This window comes from Coregonus lavaretus (assembly GCF_964263955.1).
Source record: "Coregonus lavaretus genome assembly, chromosome: 4".
Lineage (NCBI taxonomy): Eukaryota > Metazoa > Chordata > Actinopteri > Salmoniformes > Salmonidae > Coregonus > Coregonus lavaretus.
Genome location: NC_139991.1, coordinates 5384343 through 5405855, shown reverse-complemented (window position 1 = coordinate 5405855; position 21513 = coordinate 5384343). Strand labels below are relative to the sequence as shown.

Sequence of the window (21513 nt, the reverse complement as noted above, 5' to 3'; positions counted from 1 at the left end):
CCGGAGGTTGAGGATGGAGAAGCCCGAAAGCAAGATGGCACAGCAGAGTTGTGGAGTGATGAGAATCGTAGGGTGGACTAAGTTACAAGACTACTCTTGAATTATTATTGAAATGTGGTGTGCTTTCTGGTGCCACGTGACTCCCGTAGATTCATCCAAGTGGGTGCTTCATTTTGCTAGTAGTGAAGGAGTAGCTAGCTAGCTACACCTAATCCGGAGTCCATGAACTGCAGTGGCTGAGCTCAAACTTAACCTGAGTCCTGCTATGAAGAAGCCACACAGATGGCAGGGACGGCAAGACACCTTGATGACACAGACCAGCGTTGCTTGCTCTCCCCCTTATGACCACCTTCCTCTGATGACCTCTCAAGCCATTAACTTTCCTGACCCTCACATGACCTTCCATTTCATGAATGATGTTGTTTTTCTAAATTGCTTATCTTTTATGTTGTTGCTTTAAAGCGCATCTTTTTATTTGAATGAATAGCGCGATAAAAGTTGAATAAATTATTATTATTAATGGGTGGACTGGCGGCCATTGCGAGTGAACCCATAGGTGCAAAGCAGGAAGTGTACCCATCAATATGTGTTGTGATTTGTTGATTCAACTCAACTGATATTACCAAAAATACATTCCATTGCTAGAGCCACATCATTTGAATGAACATTCTACATTACCATGAAAATGATTGTATCCCAGGCAGTCATTGCAAGTGTACCCATGAGTTTACCAGTCAAACGCGCTTATACGGTAATTGTGTCAGCCCTAATTCTTGTTACAGTTCTAAAAGCTTGTGCAAGGCCTTAATGTAATGACTAGCTTTAACTAATATTATTTCAATCATATTTTATAGGTATTTGTGATGCGCTGAGTCAGAAGAGTCAGGTTGTGGTGTTGTAGAATTGAGAAGATGTCAGATGTGGAAATGTCTCCTATGTTATTGAACACTAGGGATTTGTTGCCTCTGTTGATTGGCTGATGCACTTTGGGCAGCTTCCCTTTTGGTTTTGCACTTTGTGATGAGGCATCCTGACCACAATGGAGGAGTTCCTTCCTTTCTTCGTCAGAGTGGAGAGTGCAGGAGGGGTTATAGCCAAAACTTGTCCAGGGAAACTACACTGCTTCAGAGCAGCTATCCAGATGGGGATTCTGGTTTCCATAAAAAAAATAAAAATAACATTCCATTCAAGTACTTATGTAAGTCAAGTAATCAGTTAGGAAATGCATTTGCATATTGTATGATTGGAAAAGGAAGTGTAGGTTGCTGAATGTCACACAGTGTGTGGTAATGTAGGAAGGATTGCAATGGAAGTCCCACTCCCTAATCATTAACCGCCTAATCTCTGTGATCAGATATCCGTCAATGTTCACATAGAGCTCATAGCTATAGACTAGTTGTAATGGAGACCAGAGGTTTGAACTCAATGAAACATTTCATTCACATGCCTTGCTCTTTTAGGGAAATGAAAACAAAACAAAACCACTTATTTAGGCAAATTTTATGGCCACCATTCGTCATCCATAAAGGACAAGTTAACAAATGATATGTGCTAGGTACGTCAGTGGTTGTATGGTTAACCTTCCACGGCTCTTAATTCATTTGACCCATATTATTTTGATGGTTCATGTTGATGTGCATTTTGGTCCATCTTTTCCTGTGATGCCCTGATGCATTTCCTTCCAAATATTTTCCTAGTTTTGCAGCTGCTTTCAGACACTGGAATGCTTCCTGGAATTGGATCTCTGTGATATCATTAATTTGATCATCTTTGATACCCTTTCCCATGCAAACCATGGCATATTCCTTTGCATATCTTCTTTGGAACATCCAGTCCAGTGTGTTTAGATCTAGGATGGGCGCTGTGGAAAGCTTTTGGACATGTTGTTGGAGTGATGAGGGGCTTTACGTAATAACTCTCACTGAAAAAATAGCATTCAGCACTAACTGGGTTTCATTACGTGGAGCAGCAGTGGGGGATTTTAATACAATCCTTCTTGTGGAACGGAGGAAAACAGAGTTAGCAGCACCTGCCAACCTGTCTCCAACCAACCGGCACACCTGTCCACACACTGGGCCAGATGCAGGTTAGGAGCTGACGTGGAGATGACGAAAGCTGGCGGCTAGCCGCTGGCCTAGGGCCTGCCCAGGCCTCCTAGAGCTGATTTATGGAGCAGCTCTGCTAGAAGACAAAGGCCAGGACGATGGATTAACCTTTTTCCAGTAGAAGAAACACATGCACTAATCACGAGAGTATATCAAGAGAGACCAACGACCATCCTGTGTTTGTTTTGGAAACCGAATTAGGCAATGATGAATAATGTCTAGAGCATTATGTCTTTGGTCTCGTTTTTATTTTCTCTTTAGGTGTTTTTTCATTTGAGTTCGTTTTCATTTAAGCCGTTGTGATGCAAGTGTACGCAAATATTTGCTCATCTTACACTCAGCACACTTTTGTCTCTTGTCCCAAATTTGCTCAACAGTCAAATATTTTGTGTATCTTACCACAGGCCCAAAATGTAAAATTGGCTAGAGTTTTAGCTGTGGAATGCACATAGCAGTAACCTCCAGCTCTGATAGTCTGTGTTGCACTAACAGACTATGTGTAGTAAACACTCAGCAGACCCAGTGATATAACCACTATCTTATTCTGGTCATTACTCTACTGTGAAAATACCCTGGCCAACTCATTAACTCTTGAGTCTACTAAAAACTGGTTTTTAGGACACACAGGAGACCTATGTGGAGTATTTGGGAAAAACATTGTTTAATGGTTTGGTTTACAGTTTGGTTCTGTGGGTTTGACATTTGCTTTGTGCCTGTACGTTTTACAAGATTTTCAAATGTAATAGATCTTGTAACCTTTTATACTACATAACATATTTTGTTAATGTAAAAAAAATAAAGAAGAAACCAGGCATATGCCTAAATCTGTATTGTTCATTGCTACTGTTAATTCAGGGCCCTGTTCAATCAACAATTTCAGCGCAAAAATAATGTTGTTTGACTAAGCCTGACCTACAAACTGAATAGTTTTTTTGCAACCCTTGTTAAACATGGGAATGAATTCCATGTAGGCTAGTGATTGGGCCCATGGTGTTACTAAACAGACCAAGAACTTGGTCTTCTTCAGAAAGTGATCAATATTATTCAGCACTTCTATAAACTGAATGTTATTCACTTGTATATTTTATGTCATGACCCCCAAGCAGGTTTACAGTGTGAAAAAGAGAGTGGAAAATCTACCAGTTGTTTGGAATTCCTCTCTGTCTGTTATTACAAGAGGATCCTGAAATTAGCATGTTCCTGTTCTAGCCTGGCCTGTATTACCCTGAGCCGTCAGGCTGCTTTTATTGTTATCTAGGGGGTAATATCTGACAGTGTGGACTGCTTTTAATTGTTTACAGAGTGCAGCCTCACCGAATGTCAGGAATTCTGTAATGTGTCATCCTTGAGTGGAAAGTAGAGCTTGGAACGCTGAAAGAGTCTAAGCATGTGATCTCAATCAGGGAAGGGACACATACTGCAGACACTTGATGCGATGTCATGGTCAGGATGGGGGACGGGCTCCTCAGGGCTCTACTCAGCCAACCACACAGCCCACCACACATGCCCAGACCCTCATGAAGATTAACGGCCCCCCTCTGTCTCCAAAGCCTTGACAGAGGTCAGCGTATTAAGGGGCAGCTGACAGCTGGCTTGAGCCACTGAGGGCAGGAGGGCAGCAGCCAAATGAGACTGGTGATTAGGTGTAGCAGTCCCTCCTATTGGATTCCTGCTCTCTCCCCTCTACATGACCTGCCTGACTCATGGGCCGCTGCTCCACCATGATGAAACAGAGTATGCTACTTAAGATGTGTGTTTTAGACAGAAGTTTAGGCCTATAATTCATGGTACTTCAGGTACTGTAAGAGGAAATGCTAGGCTGTCATTTATTTTTGTTGTAATAAGAGGTTTAGTGACAGTGTTTTACTGCTTGTTACAATTTCAGTGACCGACATAGCCCTTAGCATGTTTTGTGAGCCAGCAGTTTTTAGATCTGGAGAGAAAACACTCGGCACTGCCACTCTCCACTTGGCTGTCATGTTTACAGGAAGCAGAATCAACGTCAATGTGGGGATAAAAAGTGTTTTGTGGAAAAAAAAAAATGGAAAGAGATCTGTCTATTTGTGAAGGAAACCATGCCATGATATACAGTAGACCGTCTTGTCAGCAAATTCTCTTAATGTCACTCTTACACGTAAACAGGTGTCAGTGAGGTTACTCTGTTCAAAGCTGCTCTGTTTAATGCTGCTCAAAGGTAGGATGCTACTACGTTTTACATTTTAGTCATTTAGCAGACGCTCTTATCCAGAGCAACTTACAGTTATTGCATTCATCTTAATATAGCTAAGTGGGACTACCATATATCACAGGCATAGAAAGTACATTGTTCCTCAACGTAGCTAGCATTAGGTGACATGAGAGAACTTGAAGGTTGAAAACCAGGCGGGCTGCAACGTTCTGGAGAAGTTGCAGGGGTTTGATGGCATAAGCGGGGATCCCAGCCAACAGCGAGTTGTAGTAGTCCAGGTGGGAGAGGACAAGTGCCTGGATTACAACCTGCACCACTTCCTGTGTGAGGTAGGGTCGTACTCTACGGATGTTGTAGCGCATGAACCTGCAGGAGCGAGTCACTTCTTTGCACTCTGGGAGGGTGACACGGTGGAGTTGTCAACCGTGATGGAGAGGGTTTTGAGTGGGCAGGCCTTCCCCGGGGGGAAGAGCAGTTCGGTCTTGAGGTGGTGGGCCGACATCCAAGTTAAGATAACTGCCAGACACGCAGATATGTGTCGCCACCTGGGTGTCAGAAGGGGGGGAAAGAGAAAAGTTGTTGATTTGTCATCCGCATAGCAATGATAGGAGAGACCATGTGAGGATATGACGGAGCCGAGTGACTTGGTGTATATAGAAGAGAGGGCCTAGAAACGAGCCCTGGGGGATACCAGTAGTGAGAGTACGTGGTGCAGACACAGATCCTCTCCACGTCACCTGGTATGAGCGGCCTGCCAGGTAGGATGCAATCTAAGAGTGTGCATAGCCTGAGACGCCCAGCCCTGAGAGGGTGGAGAGGAGGATCTGATGGTTCACTGTGTCGAAGGCAGCGGATAGATCTAGGAGGATGATAACAGAGGAGAGAGAGTCAGCTTTGGCAGTGCGGAGAGGCTCTGTGATAGAGAATAGGAGTCTCTGTTGAGTGACCCGTCTTGAAGCTTGACTGGTCAGGGTCAAGAAGATAGTTCTGAGAGAGTTAATGAGAAAGTTCATCAGCGACAGCACACAAGTGTTTTGGAAAGAAAACAAAGATGGGATACAGGTCTACAGTTTTTGACGTCAGATGAGTCGAGTGTTGTTTTTTTGAGGAGGGGAGCAACTCGGGCCATTTTGAAGTCAGATGGGGCTCCGCCAGTGGTCAGGGATGAGTTGACAAGGGAAGTGAGGAATGGGAGAAGATCTCCAGGGATGGTCAGGAAAAGGGAGGAGGGGATGGGGTCGAGTGGGCAAGTTGTCAGACGGCCAGACCTCACTAGTCGCAGGATGTCATCTGCAGAGAGAGGGGAGAAAGAGGTCATGGCATAGGGTAGTTCTGTGTGAGTGAGACCAGTGGACTCAATAGGCTGAGTGAATGAGTAGCAGATGTCGTCAACCTTTTTTTCAAAGTGGTTGACAAAGTCGTCTGCAGAGAAGGGAGGGGGTGGAGGATTAAGGAGGGAGGAGAAGGTGGAAAATAGTTTCCTAGGGTTAGAGGCAGAAGCTTGAAATTGAGTGGTAGAGAGAAGGGAGTGAAAGGATGACTGGTCCTCCGCAAGTTTAGTTTTCCTCCATTTTAGCTCAACTGTCCGCAGCCCTGTTCTGTAAGCTCGCAATGAGTCACTCAGCCACGGAGCAGGAGGGGAGGGCCGAGCCGGCCGGAAAGAAAGAAAGGGGACAGTGCGAGTCATAGGATGCTTAAAGGGAAGAGAGTAGGGTCGAAGAGGCAGAATCAGGAGACACAAGGAAGAAGGATTTAGCAGAAGGGAAGTGTATTGGAAGTGTAAAGTGGTGTACTGTACTGACCACCATTGATCTGTTGAACTATACTGAACAAAAATATAGACGCAACATGTAATATTCCTCAATCACTTTCTTTCCTATTCTGGTATGATCATTTAAAGGTGCCACCCTCCCTGGCATGACTTTGCAGAATATAAGATCCCATAAATGTTCCATATGCACAAAAAGCTTATTTATCTGAAATTTTGTGGACAAATTTGTTTACATCCCTGTTATTGAGCATTTTTCCCTTGCCAAGATAATCCATCCACCTGACAGGTGTGGCATATCAAGAAGCTGATTAAACAGCATGATCATTACACAGGTGCACCTTGTGCTGGGGACAATAAAAGTGCAGTCTAAATGTGCAGTTTTGTCACACAACACAATGCCACAGATGTCTCAAGCTTTGAGGGAACGTACAATTGGCATGCTGAATGCAGGAATGACCACCGGAGCTGTTGCCAGATAATATAATCTTCATTTCTCTAACATAAGCCGCCTCCAACGTCGTTTTAGAGTATTTGGCTGTACGTCCAACTGGCCTCACAACTGCAGACCACGTGTAACCACGCCAGCCCAGGACCTGCCCATCCGGCTTCTTCACCTGCGAGATTGTCTGAGACCAGCCACCCGGACAACTGATGAAATTGAGGAGTATTTCTATCTGTAATAAAGCCATTTTGTGGGGAAAAACTCATTCTGATTGGCTGGGCCTGGCTTCCCATTGGGTGGGCCTATGCCCTCCCAGGCCCACCCATGGCTACGCCCCTGCCCAGTCATGTGAAATCCATAGACTAGGGCCTAATTTATTTATTTCAATTGACTGATTTCCTTATATGAACTGTAACTCTGTAAAAATCGTTGAAATTGTTGCATATTGCGTTTAATACTTGTGTTCAGTATATATTGCCCCATATAGTCTGTTGCACTAATAGACTAAGCAATAGGCTACGTGCAGCAATGCTCCTCCTCATTCTTGATAGGTTTCTTCTCAACAGTGATGGAATAAAAACGGTGCTAAATTAATGCGTGACTGAGAGCTTAAAATAAAATGTAAATTAAGTCATCGTGTCAGACAATACTTTGTGACAAACGGCACGTTGGAAAGGAAAGCATTTCTACATGCTGTTCTTGGCATGCCGAAGAAAGGAATTCTTTGAAGTTTCTTAATTAGATTCATTTTCCATTTCTTAGCTTTCCAGATTTTTCATTCAAATGCTCTTCTATCACCTCCTTAAATAGATTGCAGTCAGTTGTAACTCATTACATTTTGTTGATGAGCAATTACATCTCATTTGTTTCAAAATTCCCTAAAACAATTGTGTCAGCCATATGTGACAGTGACCCTGTGTTGTTTTTCATGATATGTTTGCTCTTAAAATAGACCAGACAACACTTTGACTCTATACAGTCCATGCTGTGGCAGTGTCTGTTCAACCATGCATTGAATACCGAACTGATAATAAAGGGATGACCGTGTTCAGCAGATCAGCCTTGTACTGCATCTCTCTGTGCCACCACTATCTATTGAAATCTGACCTCTTGTTTGGAGATATTTCCCTGAGCTGTCTGATTAGTGACCTACCTGACAGATGCAGGGGGTTGTGTAGGAGGAGGAAGAAGGTGCTCTCTCCTTCATTCGCTCCTCGTCCTCCTCTCCCTGAATCAGGCTGTCAGAGTGGATCACTCCCAAATGGATGACCTCCCCACTTCTGTAATCTGCTTTGTGTTAGCAGTCCGGGTTCTGTTTCTCGCACTTAATCTTTGACCACATTCTCTGTAAAACATCTTGATTTAATCCAACCCTGTAATTTATTTATTGGTCAGGACTGATTCCAGATCTGCTGATGCATTTCGCTTTCGTTCTTTTAACCTCTGTGTTTGTTTCTCGCGTCGATGGCAATGTCACATTTGAATTCAGTTTCACTGTCAATTAACTCATTTACACGCCCTGCATGCACCCTCTTTCAATGGCGACTTGGCTACATTAGGGCTTTGGCTCCATGCTCACCGATTTGGAAATAGGCCTATTCATTTATTTCAGCGTCTTCTCGTTTTCTAGTGCAGATGCAAATAATATGGAAACAAACTTAGCCTATCTATTTGTGTCTTCCCCTTAGAGTGGGTTGGCAATTGGCTTGTAGGATTGCTTCACCATTTACACTTAAAGGGATACTTCTGGATTTTGGCAATGAGGCCCCTTATCTACTCACCCAGAGTCAGATACTAACTTGTGGATACCATTTTTACGTCTCTGTGTGCATGTTAGTAGATACCAATAGACTTCCAGTCATTGCGCTAAAGCTAGTTAGCATTGGCTCACAAAATGACCTTGAACTTCCATCATACTGGACACAGAGACGTATAAAAATGGTATCCACAAGTTAATCTGACTAGATAAAGGTCATTATTGCCAAAATCCAGAAGTATCCCTTTAACATGGCTATCTTGGGATATTTGTTAGCACTCAGGAGCAACACATTCCCTCATACATTACCTCTGGAGAAGCACAGGATGGATGTTCTGCTGTTATGACCCTGTAGTGCTACTTATCTGTGCTTTCCTCTTGTAAGTTGTGGTCGAAGTGTTCCCACAGAACGAAGAGAAAGATGGAAAATACAAGGAGAATCATCACAGTGGACCTAACCGATTGTGCCAATTAGGAAGTCTGGAAATGTGATCATACATCAAAATGATTTGTGCGTCCTCGAATGCCTCCTTCAACTCTCTCTTTTGGAAAAATAGTTTTATTAGGGCCATTCACAACCAGTATGTCCTTTAACAATCTGAAAAGCTGACTTTTTTATTGTAAAATGTCCATTCCACAGAACATTATCTTGACCCATGCATCATTCACTGTACACAATGCATCTGGCTGTGTTAACTAGAGGAGCTTATCTCTTCCCTCTCTTCCTGTTGGTGGTATAGGTCCTAGAGCTCTGTCCTAGATGAATTCTATAAGATTGTAGATAATATCATTCAGGCTACTCCTTAGGTGGAGGACACCTTGACATCAGATCAGATCTGTACCATGCCGGGTCTTCCCTACAATTGATTGCCATTGTTTGGTTTGGTTTCCAGGTGAAGGAGAAGGATGTGGGAAGATCATCCAGCGCTTTCCCAAGAAGGACTGGGAGGGCACAGTGTTTCCCCAGGGGGTGGAGATGGTGAGTACATAAAATGTCACTGAGACTGACACAGTGTTGAGAGAACTTGCTTCCCCACATTAACCTCCCTACCTCAGCCTGCATGTTTGATGGGTGCTCTGGTTTCTCTTTGCAGAACTTGAGTTGACCTAATGTACACATGGGGCTCTGCCTGATGGAGCAAAATTTAGAGAGGATTGCATAATTTCCTTTTGTGACTGAGGACTATTTTAGTGGTTATTTTGTCTGCAATGGAAAATGGGCTTGCTAAGCTACGGTGCTCCAACCAATCATGCTGTTCGAGTGCTCTGTTCACTAAGGGAGCCCTCCCTGGAGTTAATGTGTCATTTGTACAGGTTGTGCAGTGTTTCCCTGGTTAATCCTCTCACAGTGCCCACTTCCCGACTTCCCGATTTAAAATTTTTTTTTTTATCCTCTCCACTGACTGAGATGCCAACGTTCTTTTGCACTGTGAAATGTTCTGTTGCCGTATCGTACTGACAAGAACCCCAGGAGTGGCACAACAGTTGAGACATGTTCCCAGGACACATGTTCTTCTGGAGTGTGCAGAGCAAATATTGGCATTTCCTGTGTCAACAAATGCATAATGATTGTTTATTCAAGAGTTTGTTTCAACCCTTTCCGCCTCCACTAATTGGGACATTCCTACCCCCCTCCCAGAATCCTCAGCTATGTCCAGCCTGTTATCGCTCCCTCTGCTGGGTGTCACCATCTTCCTTTTTTGGTTGCATTAGGGAGTTGCATCCCTCTCTCTCCCTCTGTCGCTCTCATTACTCTATCTTCCTCTATCCCATATCATTGCACTCATCGAGAAAAAAATATTTGCTTATCTGGGTCTGGAGAGATCTGGAAGTCAATATCCAGGGCAACAGTAGCAGTAAACTCACTGGCCCAGGCAACCTCCCACAGTTCAACAGTGTTCCCCGGCAAGCGCATGGCCAATGGGGCCTGCCCGCCTGCGTGTTTGTTTATTTGTTTGTTTACTTGGACATACTAAATGATTTAAATGAGGATGCTTTTGGCCCACAGTCAACAGCAAGGAGAGCGAGGCGCCTCCTAAATGCCACTGTCCTGCGAAGACTCCCTAATGTCCCGATGTTTTGACAGATTCCAGGCACTACTTGAGCCATTTACTTAGAACAAGCAAAATCAGCACAATTTCTTAAAGATGCAATCGCTGCTACATTTTGAACATTTGTTTACGGTCACATATGCACTTCTCCCCTCATGGAGGCTAAACTACTCTGCCTTTTTAATGCCAAGTGGATACACATGGGCATTTCTTCTTCCTCTGTTATATAGTATGTTCTAGTTACAATTTCAGTTTTTTCACTATGGATTTTATGTTACATTTAGCATATGCTTTCACAGAAAAACGTGTTGCCAATTTGTGGGTTATGTTACTCAATGTCCACATTTTTGGCATAGCCCTCAGTTTGGGACAAGTAGTGCTAAGCGATTTAACAAAAATCTGTTATTTTTGGTTTTTTAAACAACTAATTGACCGATGTCTGTTCAATTATTTGAATTCCATTTAGTTTCTTTTTTTTTGCTGTGAGCAAGATGAGTAGTTTCTGTAGAGATAAATCAGATGAAGCCTGAACTGTGCAATGTAGTAGGGAGTTGTAGTTTCCAACAGCCAATATTCTACATAGTTCAGCACAGAAATTGTGGTAATTAACTACAATGACCATAATCCATTGACAACCGCTTAAACTTGTCCGGTCTGTGCGGCGCAAAACACGGAAACTGAGAGAACACCAGATCGAGAGGGATAGAAAGCAGTTGCTTCACAAACCTGAAAATACATCTAAGTGATTGACAGTTGGGATTCAGCAGTCAAAAGTATCATAACATTGACTAAATATATTTAGTTGACCCAAATATTTTCAAATAGCCTATTCCACTCTGGTGGAGCTGTGGCACGAAAGAGATGTATAGTAGCCTAGGCCTATCTGGCTATCTGTGTGTCTGTGAGTGCCGAATCGTGCAGATGGAGCGAGTGACACAGGCAACGATCCTAGCTGACTGTGCGTTTTTTGTGATGGGTTGTAAATCATAATGGGCTGCAGAGCAACTCTGCTGTCCTCAGAACTGAATAATTATAAACTGATTCGCATTTTTGTCTCATCTTCTTCTCTCTTATTAGCCTAGGCTACTATATGTGTTGTAGGTAGGTTGCACATTGCTAGAATAATATGGAAATTAGTTTAGGCCATTTCTTTCATAATCTTTCTTCAGCTGTAGCCTTTTCTTTGGACTCGTGATCTTGATATTGTTTGCTCAATTTCACTTCTTGTGGCCTAAAATGTTTGTCATTCAAAATACATCTGTGACTCAGACTTTCATAATTATTCCCATTTAAAAGCGGCAACTTTAGGGCATTAAACACTTTATTCGAATAGTTTTCAAAATACTGTTCATAACTTTAATTTGTCTTAATTATTTTATGATGTTTCAGTTAGTAGGATTAGGCTTTTGGTTGTTTGGTTCACAATGGCAAGGAGGGATTTCTTTTCTAGCCTCTCATTCATGCATCATTTCTGTCTTATAATGCTTTGCTCAACTGTAAGGTTTGTTCAAATTTCTCATTAGATTTTGCTATTGTTTCTTCTATCTCTCTCATTATTACTTTAGGCCTCCCATGTTTTTGGGTCATTTAAAAACAACTTCAAACTTTCTGAGAGCCTAGAACTCCATTAGATGAATTCATTGTTTGATCATGAAATAGTGCGGTGGGAGAAATCCAGCATGCATTAAACTGTAAGTGGCTTAATAGGTCAAGTCAAATTCATATCAAATGTAGAGTAAATGTGGGCTTCTATAACAATACGACACCAGAGTGTCTGCCAGTGTTCCCTCTAAGCTGCGTGCGTGCTGTATTTTTGAGACAGGCTTGAATAAGCTAAGTAGCCAATAGGCAGAGGGTAGCGTCATTTCTGATTCTCTAATAATGGTATGGGAATAATACTGCATTTTTATTTTGTAAAGTGATTTCTTGCATCAAACAACACAACATTTTCAGTCACTTCCTTGTCTGAAGGACAAGTGGATAAACAGGTTAATGTCAAGCCCTGCATGTTTTTCTCAAAAATCTCATGATATGTAGGTCTACATTGAACACCACACATTGGCTGCTACTGTAGGCTGAATGATAGAACAGCTATTTCCATGTGAAGATGTTATGGGGTGCATTTTCTCCATTGTTTTTGATCGTAGGCCACTCTGGTAGGCCTACATTATGATCAAATAGCCACAGTAGCCTACTTGGCCACTGTTAAAACTGTAACTTAAAGCAGGTACAGCCTCAGTGTTCACAGTAAACGCGCGCCTGAAGTTGCACAGAATTTTCACAACGTTCAAGTTTGCGCTCAGCAGACCAGAAATTTGCTCAGTTGCAAAATAAGTTATAGGGAACATTGGTGTCTGCTATACAAATAGACTTCGGCTATTGGCCCAGATCATTGGAGAGAGAGAGCTAAAAACAACAGATTTTCTGACCGGATATTTTGCGCTGCTTTGGTGAGACTACATTGTTCTCTTGCTTTGTGTAAACATATAACATATTTATTCAAATAGGCTATAGCAAATAGGAATATAGGCAATTTACTCAGAATGTCAACCATGTACTGTCCATCTGTGCGTTGCATGATCCAATTCTGATCAGAGTACTTGTTTGATATTGTGATTTTTTTACTTGTCCATTCGGACAACTGACATCTATATTCTGGTTGTCCCACAATTGTTTTACTTTCCCCGGACAAGCCTCAATGTCAAGCCCTGCTCACCTCAGTGCTGAGAGACTCCACACTTTGCCCTGGTGAATGAGGTTTCCTGCTAGCTGTTAGCCTGGCTGGGGTATATGTAGTCCCTATTTGCTTTGAGCAGAAAAACAGGATGATGGAATCAGCCTTTTTTTAAAGGAATTTATTCTCCATTTTTTTTATTGACATTTTTCACTTCAGAATTGGAAACTTTGTGTTTGATTTAGGCTAGGCCTAGTCATGCAAACCTCATGTAACATTGACATTCCAGTCAGAAGAAGTAGACCTCACTCTGTATGCCTACAAGTCATTGTTGTTTTTTCTCTTGACATTAAAGTAGACGTTACAATCCTGTCCTTTTTTGATGCAGTCAGGTGGATTCTTGGTAAACCCAGGCACATTCCTCCTGGCCTCGGTGAAAGTACACTGGGGAGATTTGGTAGCATTACTAAGATGCTCTCTAGTCTCTCAGTGCTAAGCTGAAGCTTGCTCCTGTACCAACTCCAGTCTTGTCTAGAGAAGGGCTTTGGATGTCAGAGTAGTCAAATAAAATACAATTGTATTTGTCACATGCACCGAATACAACAGGTGTAGACCCTACCGTGAAATGCTTACTTACAAGCCCTTAACCAACAATGCAGTTCAAAAAAGAGTTAAGAAAATATTTACAAAATAAACTTTGATTAATTGTTCAGCAGTCTTATGGCTTGGGGGCTAGAAGCTGATAAGGAGCCTTTTGGTTTGTGACTTGGCGCTCCGGTACTGCTTGCCATGCAGTCTATGACTTTGGTGACTAGAGTCTTTGAAAAAATGTTGGGCCTTCCTCTGACACCACCTAGTATATAGGTCCTGGATGGCAGGAAGCTTGGCCCCAGTGATGTACTGGGCTGTACGCACTACCCTCTGTAGTGCCTTACGGTCAGATGCCGAGCAGTTGCAATACCAGGCGGTGATGCAACCGGTCAGGATGCTCTCGATGGTGCAGCTGTATAATTTTTTGAGAATCTGGGGACCCATGCCAAGTCTTTTCAGTCTCCTGAGGGGGAAAAGGTGTTGTCGTGCCCTCTTCACGACTGTCTTGGTGTGTTTGGACCATAATAGTTTGTTGTTGATGTGGACACCAAGGAACTTAACTCTCGACCCGCTCCTCTACAGCCCCGTCGATGTTAATGGGGGCCTGTTGGGCCCGCCTTTTCCTGTAGTCCACGATCAGCTCCTTTGTCTTGCTCATATTGAGGGAGAGGTTGTTGTCCTGGCATCACACTTCCAGGTCTCTGACCTCCTCCCTATAGGTTGTCTCATCGTTGTTGGTGATCAGGCCTACCACTGTTGTGTCGTCAGCAAACTTAATGATTGTATTGGAGTCGTGTTTGGCCATGCAGTCGTGGCTGAACAGGGAGTACAGGAGGGGACTAAGCACGCACCCCTGAGTCATGCATCACCACAGCTGTCTGAGTTTGATAACACAGTCAGTCAGTCTCATCCAGGCCTTTCAAGAGGTCCAGTGAAATAGACCAGGCCAGATCAGACCAGACGGGCAGGTGGAGGAGCCCGTGAGCAGCCAACCTGTTGCATAATGTATGTCAGTGTTGTTGAGAGTGGAGCCAATTTTTTCCCCCAGTGGGAATGGGAAATATTTGTAAACCTCAGAAATTCCGTTAATGGTTAGATGTTCGTTTTCAAGGAAAAACATAGAGACCTGTATGGATGCAGCAATATATATTTTTGTTGTCAGATGTACGCTTAAAGGTCATGAACAGTCAGTCATGTTTTTCATGAAATTGGATGATATTTGGATGAAACCAGATCAACGTATTATGACCAAAGTATGACAAATGACTGATATAGCTAGATAGCTACTCTACTGATGCCAACATTTGACTTGTAGGGTGTCAGCAAATATAATTAAGTTTACACTATTCATATATGGCAAAGATACTTATGTCTCCCCTTTCATCTGTGTCTGGTGTTAGCTAGTTACTGGCTAGCTAGGTCTTCAGCCAGCATGGAACAAAAGGGCGGGAGGTCGTTCAAAACTCTGACGCAGTTGTCATGTCAACACATCCATCAGTGCTGCTGTGAACCACATCACAGGAGACATGCCAAACAGGAGATCTATAAAATGTTCATTGATGCAATTTCAATGTTTGAGTTGCTTTGTTTATCACCAAATTAGCTTGATGATTCTACTGCAACACTTCTCACTGCATCAAAGTTTCTTGACACAGGGTAAGTGTACCTATTAAGCCCACAAAAATATAAGTTTATAAATTTTTAACATAAAATAAACTGCCCAAAACTGAAGTTTTATGCCTTTACTTACACATGTTTTTTATAAGACATACAAATATTTGTTTAAATATGTGAAAAGTCTAGCCTGGGCTTAATGTGTACCAAGTGTACCCTTTAAGCCCATTGGTGTTTCAAATAAAAATGTCAAAATTTACAAACTTTTTTTATTTAAAATGTGATTATATTAATCTCCCATAAAGTTATTAAAATAAACTGATCATTGCTATTCATCATGAAAGTAGCACTTACAGTGGGTAAAAAAAGTATTTAGTCAGCCACCAATTGTGCAAGTTCTCCCACTTAAAAAGATGAGAGAGGCCTGTAATTTTCATCATAGGTACATGTCAACTATGACAGACAAAATTAGGAAAAAAAATCCAGAAAATCACATTGTAGGATTTTTTATGAATTTATTTGCAAGTTATGGTGGAAAATAAGTATTTGGTCAATAACAAAAGTTTCTCAATACTTTGTTATATACCCTTTGTTGGCAATGACACAGGTCAAACGTTTTCTGTAAGTCTTCACAAGGTTTTCACACACTGTTGCTGGTATTTTGGCCCATTCCTCCATGCAGATCCCCTCTAGAGCAGTGATGTTTTGGGGCTGTCGCTGGGCAACACGTACTTTCAACTCCCTCCAAAGATTTTCTATGGGGTTGAGATCTGGAGACTGGCTAGGCCACTCCAGGACCTTGAAATGCTTCTTACGAAGCCACTCCTTCGTTGCCCGGGCGGTGTGTTTGGGATCATTGTCATGCTGAAAGACCCAGCCACGTTTCATCTTCAATGCCCTTGCTGATGGAAGGAGGTTTTCACTCAAAATCTCACGATACATGGCCCCATTCATTCTTTCCTTTACACGGATCAGTCGTCCTGGTCCCTTTGCAGAAAAACAGCCCCAAAGCATGATGTTTCCACCCCCATGCTTCACAGTAGGTATGGTGTTCTTTGGATGCAACTCAGCATTCTTTGTCCTCCAAACACGACGAGTTGAATTTTTACCAAAAAGTTATATTTTGGTTTCATCTGACCATATGACATTCTCCCAATCCTCTTCTGGATCATCCAAATGCACTCTAGCAAACTTCAGACGGGCCTGGACATGTACTGGCTTAAGCAGGGGGACACGTCTGGCACTGCAGGATTTGAGTCCCTGGCGGCGTAGTGTGTTACTGATGGTAGGCTTTGTTACTTTGGTCCCAGCTCTCTGCAGGTCATTCACTAGGTCCCCCCGTGTGGTTCTGGGATTGTTGCTCACCGTTCTTGTGATCATTTTGACCCCACGGGGTGAGATCTTGCGTGGAGCCCCAGATCGAGGGAGATTATCAGTGGTCTTGTATGTCTTCCATTTCCTAATAATTGCTCCCACAGTTGATTTCTTCAAACCAAGCTGCTTACCTATTGCAGATTCAGTCTTCCCAGCCTGGTGCAGGTCTACAATTTTGTTTCTGGTGTCCTTTGACAGCTCTTTGGTCTTGGCCATAGTGGAGTTTGGAGTGTGACTGTTTGAGGTTGTGGACAGGTGTCTTTTATACTGATAACAAGTTCAAACAGGTGCCATTAATACAGGTAACGAGTGGAGGACAGAGGAGCCTCTTAAAGAAGAAGTTACAGGTCTGTGAGAGCCAGAAATCTTGCTTGTTTGTAGGTGACCAAATACTTATTTTCCACCATAATTTGCAAATAAATTCATTAAAAATCCTACAATGTGTTTTTCTGGAATTTTTTTCTCTCAATTTGTCTGTCATAGTTGACGTGAACCTATGATGAAGATTACAGGCCTCTCTCATCTTTTTAAGTGGGAGAACTTGCACAATTGGTGGCTGACTAAATACTTTTTTGTGTTCGGAAAGTATTCAGACCCCTTGACCTTTTCCACATTCTGTTACATTACAGCCTTATTCTAAAATTGATTAAATTGTATTTTTTCCCTCATCAATCTACACACAATACCCCATAATGACAAAGCAAAAACAGGTACATTCTTTGGTGCAAATTTATTTAAAATAAAAAATGGAAATATCAAATTTACATAAGTATTCAGACCCTTTGGGTATGACGCTACAAGCTTGGCACACCTGTATTTGGGGAGTTCCTCTCATTCTTCTCTGCAGATCCTCTCAAGCTGTGTCAGATTGGATGGGGAGCGTCGCTGCACAGCTATTTTCAGGTCTCTCCAGAGATGTTCGATCAGGTTCAAGTTCGGGCTCTGGCTGGGCCACTCATGGACATTCAGAGACTTGTCCCGAAGCCACTCCTGCGTTGTCTTGGCTGTGTGCTTAGGGTTGTTGTCCTGTTGTAAGGTGAACATTCGTCCCAGTCTGAGGTCTGGAGCAGGTTTTCATCAAGGATCTCTCTGTACTTTGCTCCGTTCATCTATCCCTCGATCCTGACTAGTCTCCCAGTCGCTGCCGCTGTAAAACATCTCCACAGTATGATGCTGCCACCACCATGCATCACCGTAGGGATGGTATTGGCCAGGTGATGAGCGGTGCCTGGTTTCCTCCAGACGTGACGCTTGGCATTCAGGCCAAAGAGTTCAATCTTGGTTTCATCAGACCAGAGAATCTTGTTTCTCATGGTCTGAGAGCCCTTTATGAGCCTTTTGGCAAACTCCAAGCGGGCAGTCATGTGCCTTTTACTGAGAAGTGGCTTTCATCTGGCCACTCTACCATAAAGGCCTGGTTGGTGGAGTGCTGCATAGATGTTGTCCTTCTGGAAGGTTCTCCCATCTCCAAAGAGGAACTCTGGAGCTCTGTCAGAGTGACCATCGGGTTCTTGGTTACCTCCTTGACCAAGGCGCTTCTCCCCCGATTGGTCAGTTTGGCCGAGTGGCCAGCTCTAGGAAGAGTCTTTGTGGTTCCAGACATCTTCCATTTAAGAATGACGGAGGCCACTGTGTTCTTGGGGACCTTCAACGCTGCAGAAATGTTTTGGTACCCTTCCCCAGATCTGTGCCTCGACACAATCCTGTCTCGGAGCTCTACGGACAATTCCTTCAACCTCATGGCTTGGTTTTTGCTCTGACATGCACTGTCAACTGTGGGACCTTATCTAGACAGGTGTGTGCCTTTCCAAATAATGTCCAATCAATTGAATTTACCACAGGTGGACTCCAATCAAGTTGTAGAAACATCTCAAGGATGATCAATGGAAAAAGGATGCACCTGAGCTCAATTTCGAGTCTCATAGCAAAGTGTCTGAATGCTTATGTAAATAAGGTATTATTATATATTTTGTTATACGCAAAAATTTCTAAAAACGTGTTTTCGCTTTGTCATGAGGTATTGTGAGTAGATTGATGAGGAAGGTGCTTCAACAAAGTACTGAGTAAAGAGTCTGAAATACTTATGTAAATGTGATATTTCTGTTTTTTTATTTGCAAAAATGTATTTAACAGTAAAATAAGACAAAATTCATGAAATGTAAGCTGTGATACCTGAAATCTATTATCTTGTTATACAATGGGTGGGTCTAATCCTGAATGCTGATTGGTTAAAACCGCATTCCAGCCAGTGTCTATTCCACAATTTACCACCGGCTAAATCTATGACGGTAAAATGCCTATTTACTCTGTTCCATCTGACTGCGCAATCCACTGTCTCATCAGCCCAGCCAAGCAATTTATAAACTTGATCTCTACTATAAAAAGCATCTAGACATTATCTCACATTTCTTTTAGACTAACATTTTGTTTTCAACAGTGGAGATTTGTGTGAACCTTGCTGTCTGTCTCTCCGACATTTGCAAAATTGTTTAAATATTCAAATTTGATCTCCAGCTGTCCCATAGTAATGAAGGAGTCGGGATGAGACAGACAGGCTGGCAGCGTTTCCTCAGCTAGTCGAAATCATGAATCGGCTGGCATCATTTTTATGGATATATACAAAGAAATGTCAATAGAAAACAGGTAAAACTAAATAAAGTGTAGCCAGTTTGCAGTCTTTCCAGCTTCAGTTTGAAGTGATTGTGCTCGCTGTGTTGTTGGCTAGCTCCTCTGAACAACAGACGATTATGCACATTTTCTATGCAAGGCAAAATCGTGCCTCATTAGCTCATTTGTTATGGATGTATCCAAATAAATGTCTCTTGCTGTTATTCTGGCTTTTTGACGTGACTGTAAGTTAGCCGTAGTTGGCAAGCAAGGGATCGGAATGTTGCCAGCCAGTATGGCAATGGAACATTTACAACGAACGACTAGATATAGAACAAAAAGACTAAACGACTGGGCTGCGTCTCCGGCAACCGAACCGATAGAACGAACAACCAGCCGGCTTGGGTAGCAACCCTAGATTTGTGTCGGGACTATATCTTGTGGAAGGATGAAATAGTATGAATAAATTCATCAAAATAAAGTTTTTAATGAAAATATGTCAATCATTATTTGAATATGGTTGTGACCCGTTGTATAAAAGTGATAATACCCTCGAAGCCAGTGTTTGGAGGATATATTGGCACGGTTTGTCAGCACTCAACTTCGTCTCGGGCCTAACAACACCCGTGTCAGTATATCCTCCAAACACCGGCTTCTTGGGCATTATCACTTAATTGTAGTTCACCAAGGTATGTTACTACTGTGAGACTGTAACATGCAGGCACGACTGCTAGCATGAAAAACTCATATTTTCAATTGGCAAGAAATGCTCATGAAATATGCTATAATGTGCATATATTAGCACATTCATCTCTTAATTTTAGGTAAAGTATGATCACTTATCTGAAAAGGTGCTAAAAATATCAGAACAATTTGTTTATCTGACAGGAGCCTCAATACCAAAGTTATTTTGCTGCTTTGAAATTTGCCACAGCTTTGAAATTGGCCACAAATAATTGTCTAACTTAATAAAGCATCTGATTGGCTTAAAATAAAAAAAATTATGGATATAACAACCAGATGAATTAGTTGAAACATTAAACAGCAGAAAATGTTAGTTTTTTTATTTGAATCTAAAGGTGGAAGTGGGCTTAATGGGTACGTGGGCTTAATAGGTACGCTTACCCTAGGCGTTTCAAAGAGCTGTCAGTCAAGGTGAGCTCATTAATATAAGCTTCACGCCCACTCAGCCTGTCTTTTCAAACTTCCTGGTAGTTATCCATGAGTGAGAAAGTACTTTTTTCTCAAATATTGAGCATTTCTATCCCAAAAAAATATATTATGGGTGATATTTTTGTCACTCAAAAGGCTATTTTACATGGGAATCAGAATGACTGTTCGGGACCTTTTTAAAATTAAAGAAGTGCTTTTAATGAATGACAAATCTACTTGAATGCCATGAAGAGCTGCAGCGGAAGTCTGAGGGTCTCTGGCCAGTGTCCATGGTTTTAGGTGAACATTCCAGCGACCTTGTTTATGCATGGATATTTATGGGATTTTACGAAGGAGACACAAGCTCTTAGTGAAGAACAAATATACTTATTTTGAGGATGTTGTGCTGTGGGTCATTGTGTGGTCTTCCTGTGTGAGTCACTAGGTCCGCTCTGCTGGTGGCCATCATGGCTGTGCTGCTCTGTGAGTTATAGCACTAATGTATCACGCTGCAGAGCCATCTTCCCGCTCCGTCTCCTAGGGATCGATGAACTTTGACAGCATCCTCACAGCATCATCCTCCAAATATCCAGCCCCTGTAGGGTGGTAGTTAAATATAGAAGCATTACCACTAGTTCAGCCAAACAACATCACTCATGTCTACAGATGTCCTTGGACACCCATGTGTGCTTGGTTTCCAATATATGGCCCCCTGAACTCTTCCATGTTGATTTGTGATGTTGTGGCATTTAGGAGGCATTGTGCGTGTGGAGGACCCCCAAGAGCAGCTTCAGTCATTGTGTCTGATGAGACTAAAGAGAAGATATACTGGCCCATATGTGACACATTAGATTGCATTACAATAAACAACTAAAAGCTGAGTAACCATGACCATTTATAACAGCCACTAATGCACGTCATGGTTTCTAAATTCTAAATTGTGTGCTTCCTCTAAAATTATATGTTCAAGACAATTAGAGGATTGGATGAAACCAATAGCATTACAATGTTGTTGATGTATTTATTATTGTAAATGGAAAAAGTAGAGAGAAGTGAGGCAGCACGCAGCATGTAAGGGGGCCAGTCCTGGTGTCCCCACTGGGGTGTGACACACTTTGGTCAAAGGCCAAATGAATGGGATTCCAACTTTGAACTTTTAATGAAGATACACTGTAGTGTTTAACATAC

The 21513-nt window shown here is 42.4% G+C and overlaps 1 protein-coding gene across 3 annotated transcripts in view; it reads left to right on the top strand.

Moving 5' to 3' along the window:
* Window positions 1-21513, top strand: part of LOC311128436 (myotubularin-related protein 13-like) — a 141711-nt gene that overhangs the window by 19581 nt on the left and 100617 nt on the right. For all 3 annotated transcript variants that reach the window (XM_084160571.1, XM_084160570.1, XM_084160572.1), the window contains exon 2: window positions 9156-9241. In XM_084160571.1, coding sequence (XP_084016697.1) covers window positions 9156-9241 — 86 coding nt within the window. The remainder of the gene's footprint in view (window positions 1-9155; window positions 9242-21513) is intronic.